We start from the raw sequence: 6,944 nt of genomic DNA on the forward strand, positions 1-6,944 counted from the left end.
ATCACCTCAACAGAAAAGGGTTCGAAAATGGTACCACAAACGTGATGTTCTGGACCTCAGATCTTCAGGAAGTTAACCCTCTTGCTTCCTCTTGGCTATAGCTTCCTTTCCCTTGCTAGACAAGACCACCAAGGTTAACAATGGCTCCTTCTCTCACTCCAAACGCTCAAGCTCACTAGGGTTTCGCTCTGGGGACTGGTGAGCACAAATGACGGCCATAAGGCCCTTTAAATAGGCCCCAAACCCGAGAAATTAGGGTTTCATTAAACAGCGCGGACTCGCCGAGTCCAACAATGCGACTCGTCAAGTCCGGTCATTAATCCGGATGAGAAATCGCGTCTCTACTCGCCGAGTCTACGCACCAACTCGCCGAGTTCTTCCACAAAACTCAAATAAAATGAATAAATATAATACCTTAATTTTCGGATGTTACATTAAACAACAATCACAAAAGAAGAAACAATTGTTGTCGGTACCTTCTTAGCCTTCGCCGGTAATGTTACAGTAGGGTAGTTTGGGGTAGCTTCACAATAGCCTTTGTCGGTAGTTTGGCCTGAATTAGTGGAAAATTGCAGGAAAAACGAGAGGAAGAAAAGTGAAACAAAATGAGAAGAAAGACAGTCACACCTAGATACATCTGTGACAGGTAATACTGACAACACTTAAGAGCGGAAAGAATCGATCAATAGCGACGACAATTAGTAAAACACGATGACAAAAAAGGGAAAATATTACGGGTTTTTTTTCCGACTATTAGCAGCGACACTGTCGCTGATATTGGTGTCGCCACTATTGATTTACATAAAACAGATGAGACCAACTCTAGGATTATAGACAGATCGAACGGACAAGGTTTGACAAAAAGGCTTGATGTGGACCGTGGTCTACATGCATTATCGATGACACTTTACCGACAACAAAGACTTTTACAAGAGACTCAAGTTTGAGTCACCTCTAAAAGTCTTTGTCGCTAGTAAAGGTGTCGCCGAAAATGACATGGTTTCTTGTGGTGTGTGGGATAATGTAAAATTTGAATTCCTCATTATCCCGTAGGGATTCTAGAATATTCTAGTTAGTTAACTTTTAACTAATTAAGTTTCAACACCTCAAATTAATTAAGTCTTAATTAATTAAGAAATAGAATCTAATTACTTTATTAAACATAATAAATTAATAAAAGAATTTTTCTCCTTAATTCCTTTTTCTTTCAATTCCTCAAATGGGTCATGAGGAAATCCAAAAGAGCCCTTAGGATCACAAGTGTCCGGGAGTTTAATATATGGCTCCTTGGGAAATGGTGGTGGAGCACCCCTTTGGCGGGGTCTAAGGGGAAGAGCCCCTGGCTGGGGTCCCGCTGTGCCTAGAAACGTAAGTGTCCACTTGGATTATCCTCTAGCATATTGGCTTACGTCTTTTATGCCTAGAAACATAAGTGTCCATATGGGAACATAATGGAAAATTCAATTTCTTGAGAGTGATTATGGTAAAACTGACGAAACTCGTTAGTTTTTGGTAAAACTAAGTCTTCATTAAATCCAGATTAACATTACTTGCTTGCAAAGCAACTAACGACGGCCCAACCCTAATGAAATCCAGATTGTGTTTAAAATATAAACAACTCTTCCTCTATAAAAGAGAGTTATGATCTTAAGCTCTCGTTTTCATCAGACTTTCATAGAATCCTCTATCATATTGGCTTACGTCTTCTGTGCCTAGAAACGTAAGTGTCCACTTGGATTATCCTAGGCTGAATTTCTTGTAACCCAGGCATAGGGTAAAAATATCAGTTCGGAAAGTGATATCACGATCCAAGTTGGTATCCAGATCTCCACCACAAACAATATGATTCCCAACAGTGATGACCATCAATATACTCGTTCACTTCTTTTAGGATGATAATTGATGACTTCGTTGGATCACAACGTGATTCAGATTACTTGGAACAAAATTTCTCCTATGGGAGCAAATATTCTAGCATGGAGAACTAGACTTGGTAGGCATCCCACTCGTTTAAATATTGAGTGCATTGGTCTTTAATATTGTATCCACCATATGCTCTCTTTGTAATATTAAGACCGAAAATGAGAAACATATCTTTATTGAGTGTTCTACAACAAATGAAGTGAAAGCATTCCAAACAAGTGGTGGGGTGACATCCGAAAGATTGCATATTCGATCCAAGACTCTTTGAATTGATTGCTGACATGGTTATTGCTCGGAAAGTTCAAGAAGGTATAATGGTTGTTTTCTTTCCCTTTTTTGGGTTATTTGGTGAGATTAAACTTCTGCGTATAATTGGATGAAGGTTAGAGTTATGAAAGTTTTGGCCATTAACTGGTTTAATTAGTGTAATACCCCTAAAATTGAATGCTCAAGTGTATTGTAACTCTAGCTACCTGCTAGCCCAACTTTAATAAAAAATTTAGTCACTCTAAACAAAAATACCTATTAGTTAATGACTTTGGACATTCTTTTCAATACCCTTATATATATATATATATATATATATATATATATATATATATATATATATATATATATATATATATATATAGAGAGAGAGAGAGAGAGAGAGAGAGAGAGAGAGAGAGTTTGGGTGCGACGCTGTGAAACAGGTTGCAATGTAGAGTATGTTTAAGAAAGAACCCTATAATGACGACATGATGTCGCCACAGAGTATAGCCCAAACCAAAACGCCATCGTTTTTTATATAAGATGGATCAGAAAAATAATTAAATACCAACACATGTCATGTTGTTGGATTAGAACCAGATTCAGACGACTTGGAACAAAGTTGCTCCTACTAAAGCAAATATTTTGGTATGGAAAACTAGACTTGGTAGACTTCCCAGCCGTTTAAATATTGAGTGCATTAGTCTTAATATTGTATCCACCATATTCCTTCTTTGTAATAGCAAGACTGAAAACGAGAAACCTATATTTATTGAGTGTTATACAATAAAAGAACTGAAAGCGTTCCTAACAAGTAGTAGGGTGACATCCCAAAGACTGGATATTCGATCCAAGACTCTTTGAAGCGATTGCTAACATGGGTATTGCTAAGAAAGTTCAAGCAGGTATAATGGTTGTTTTTCTTGCCCTTTTTTGCGTTATTTGGTGAGATTAAACTTCTTGCTTATAATTGGATGAAGATTAGAGTTATAAAAGGTTAAACCATGAACTTGTTTAATTAGTGTGATACCCCTAAAATTGAATGATCATATGTATTGTAACTCTAACTACTCGCTAGCCCAATTTTAATAAAAAGTTATGTCGTTCAAAAAATTACCGGTAGTTAATGACTCTAAACATTCTTTCCAACAGCCTCAACGGAGGTTGCTGAATTCGAAGCCTAGGTTGGAGAGAGAGAGAGAGAGAGAGAGAGAGGAGAGAGAGAGAGAGAGAGAGAGAGAGAGAGAGAGAGAGAGAGAGAGAGAGAGAGAGAGAGAGAGAGAGAGAGACGCTGTGAAACAGTTCACAATGTAGAGCATGTTTAAGAAAGAACCCTATAACGACATGGTATCGCTATAGCCCAAACCAAGACGTTGTTTTGTTTATTTAAGCTAGATCATAAAAATAATTAAATACCAACACAGGCCAACAACATGTTGTCTTTATAACCCAATCTGGGATTGATTTATCTCTATACCGATGACAGTGGTTGAAGCATAATGTCTGACTAATGCTGGCACCAAAAAAATAACAATAACAGTGGCACTCATATTTCAAAAACGTTGTACATAATCGAAAGTCAATTTTTTAAACTACAGGTTGAAATGGAGTAGTGGTTGGGATCCCCAGGCTCTACATAGGTTCCCCACTAACCGATGTCATGTCATTGTTATAGATATAAACCAACTCCACGTTGTTTTGTTTTCTTGTACAATTACTTTATTAAAAATATTTTTTTCCAAAGCATATATATATATATATATATATATATATATATATATATATATATATATATATATATATATATATATCAGAAACATGGGTAAAATTTTTTCGTTTCTCCCGTTATCTATTGGATGACTTTTCGTCCGTGTAGACTTTGAACTCAAAAGATCATGGTCAACCTAGTGGTGATGACATATCGTCAATATAGTCCGCATATAGGTGTTATCGCAGAAGGGATAATTGTTGTAGTGGTTTAATGTAATGACTTTTTATTTATTTATTTTGCATTTTCGTCCAAAAAAAACCATATTCTTTTTAAAAAAAATTACTGTTGAATAAAAACCATTTTAGTGACAGATATATGTATCACTAAACGCATAGGTAATCAGTTGGAAAATACCTTTCATTGTCGAAGAACATTTTGTCGGGTATACTTCTGATAGGAAATTTCCGTCAGTAATCCGTCGAAAATCTATCACAAATAATTACCGACAAGGCTTTTTACGACTACCTAAATTCCGAAAATATGTCGATACCACCTAAATTACGACCACCTTTTTCCCTGTTAGTGAGTTATCGTTTTTATTTGAACCTATAACTTTTACAAGATAGATTATTTTATACAGTATAATTTTATTTTCGTACTAAGAAACATATATGCTTTTTGTGAGTCGACCATGAATAAGCTTTTGAAAAACTTTAGTGTAATAGGCACATATTAACCTTTTCTGTTATTCTTAATTGATATAGATACATTAATGCGAAACCCATGCAATTTATTAAAAAAAAAAAAAAAAAAAAAAAAAAAAAAAAAAAAAAAAAAAACTTACAATCCAAACATCGTGCCCTAAATAGCTTTTAGTTTGAACTTTCAAAATAACGAAATACACACACGCACAACACAGTCACTCTACAGTCCCTTCAGGTATTTCTGGTAGCTGATTGACCACACGAGCACAGCTGTACACAGAGCACAGAGCTTGTACAGTCGACAAGAACAACAGAAACAAAGCAGCCAACAAAGTGAGAATCCTCCACGATGCAAACACATACTTCTTCATGAATTTAGACAATTTCACCCTCCATGTTTTAGCATACCTTTTGTTCACATCTTCAATAACTTTATCCATTTTGGGAACTTTAGTTAATTTCACAGATTTGCTCATGCCATTCCATAAATCTGCAACCTCCTTTTCACTCTTTAAGTGGTTCAAAACTATCCCTCTTTTACTCAAAAGCTTTGCGTCTTCTTCAGTATCGATTATTCCGTTCATTAACTCGGTGTAACGAGCCACCACCAATGGCCCCGCTGCAACACAGGCTTCGTATGCTACCAAGTTTCTCAAATACACCTCTGTGTTTACGTCCAAATTGACTACTGGGAGGTATAGTGTTGATGTTGCGTTATCGAAGCTGATTCCAAAGATTCCGCCGTTAATGGGTGAGAATATGATCCCAGCTTTGGCCATTTCGGTGACTGACGGGATCTTTATTTCCTCTATTAGTGGCACCTTGGAATCGTTACTATCGTCTTTTGATTTCTCCTCTCCTCCACCACGAAAGTTTCTAAGCATGTTTTCTACGGGTTCTTTGAAGAGTTTGAGTATAGGAAGGTTAGACAAGATCTTCCATGGCAGTTTCATTACAACTGTAACTGGCTTGCCGAAAATTATTTTCTTGAAAATCTTTAAGAGAGCGGCGTTTGATTTGGAAAGGATTTTCCAGATAAAATCCATGAACTTTCGAAGATCACTAGGTTTTGCAAATGATTCTTTCTCTTGATCACCATCGCCGGCTTCCTCAGTGATACCTTCATACTCTACCTCTATGGCTTCGATATGGAGTTCTTTGTTGTTTGGTACAGTCATGTGGTAAAGAAAGTCGAGAAGGTGATCACAGTCGTCGATGTCAATATCAGGCAACTCTTGTTCTTTAAATGGAGAAAGCTCGTGGTATAACCCCATCAACATCAACTTCAAAGTCTCTGCTGCGGATTTCTTTTCATTATCTCGAAGATTGTGCTCCAACATCGTCTTCATCAGAAACAATGGGATCTGGTTCTCCACCATAACCAAATCACGAAGAATCGCCATATGAGACAGTTTCTTCCCGGAGGCATCCACCAAATGAGACATCGAGGATGTAACCTTCTCAAGTGTTCGACGTTGTTCTTTCATGGAATACACGCGAAGGAAGTCCAGTAAAAACGCCATGTCAACAGCCATAATCCAAACCAGTACCTCTCCAGACATTTCAAGAAATTTATGGTAGCTAGCACGGATTCTAGCCTCATCTTGTTTCATCATCGACTCCACGATGCATTCGAAGCTAGTATTCATGAACTTCTGGGTACGTCGTGCTGCTTCAAGCTTGTACCTTTGCATGTCATAGACCTCCTCCCGCCAATGGTGGAAAGGACCTAACGCGACTTGCTGTGGGATGTAGGATTCGGGATCAGTGGCAAGGAGTACTTTAGGGACAGTGTAGATACAAACCGGGATTTTAGATATTTCTTCATCATCGGGTTCGACGATGGATTTACGCATGGTTTTAACCCATCCTTCTTGATCAATGTTCGACTTGCTGAAAGAGTAGGAACCGGAGAAGCTGCTTGATGAGGATATCATGTGGATGCTTTTTAGGATAAGAATGGTGTATGGGGTGTATAGCCTTACTTAATCTTATATACAACCAAGGATTTGTTTAATACACTGTGATGGCGTGATTTACGTGCTAGATATTTCAAGGGAACAAAACTTGTGAGTGGACTGTGAAGACGAATAAAGTTAATTTAATACTTTTTGAATATGGTTCTTTTGTTGTTTACATTCTATTTTTCCACCTATATGATGACAAATATAATATTTTATGTTTTCTTTCGGACAAAATTGCAAAAATGGTTATTGTAGTTGCAAAATTAGGTAGTTTTGATCAAAACGAAATGTTTGTGCACTATTAGTCCAATTTTAGATATTTTGTATGGTTTTGGTCCCTATGGTTATATTTTCTTGTTTTTTTGTCCACATCCATCTAAAATGACTAATATG

The 6,944-nt window shown here is 37.0% G+C and overlaps 1 protein-coding gene across 1 annotated transcript; it reads right to left on the reverse strand.

Moving 5' to 3' along the window:
• Window positions 1-4,703: 4,703 nt before the first annotated feature.
• Window positions 4,704-6,690, reverse strand: LOC111892318 (putative UPF0481 protein At3g02645). The gene has a single exon (XM_023888393.3). It carries the CDS (start codon window positions 6,522-6,524, stop codon window positions 4,803-4,805), a length of 1,722 nt encoding a protein of 573 aa, XP_023744161.1. The 5' UTR covers window positions 6,525-6,690; the 3' UTR covers window positions 4,704-4,802.
• Between the last annotated feature and the right edge of the window lie 254 nt (window positions 6,691-6,944).

Source organism: Lactuca sativa, chromosome 4 (assembly GCF_002870075.4).
Source record: "Lactuca sativa cultivar Salinas chromosome 4, Lsat_Salinas_v11, whole genome shotgun sequence".
Classification (NCBI taxonomy): domain Eukaryota; kingdom Viridiplantae; phylum Streptophyta; class Magnoliopsida; order Asterales; family Asteraceae; genus Lactuca; species Lactuca sativa.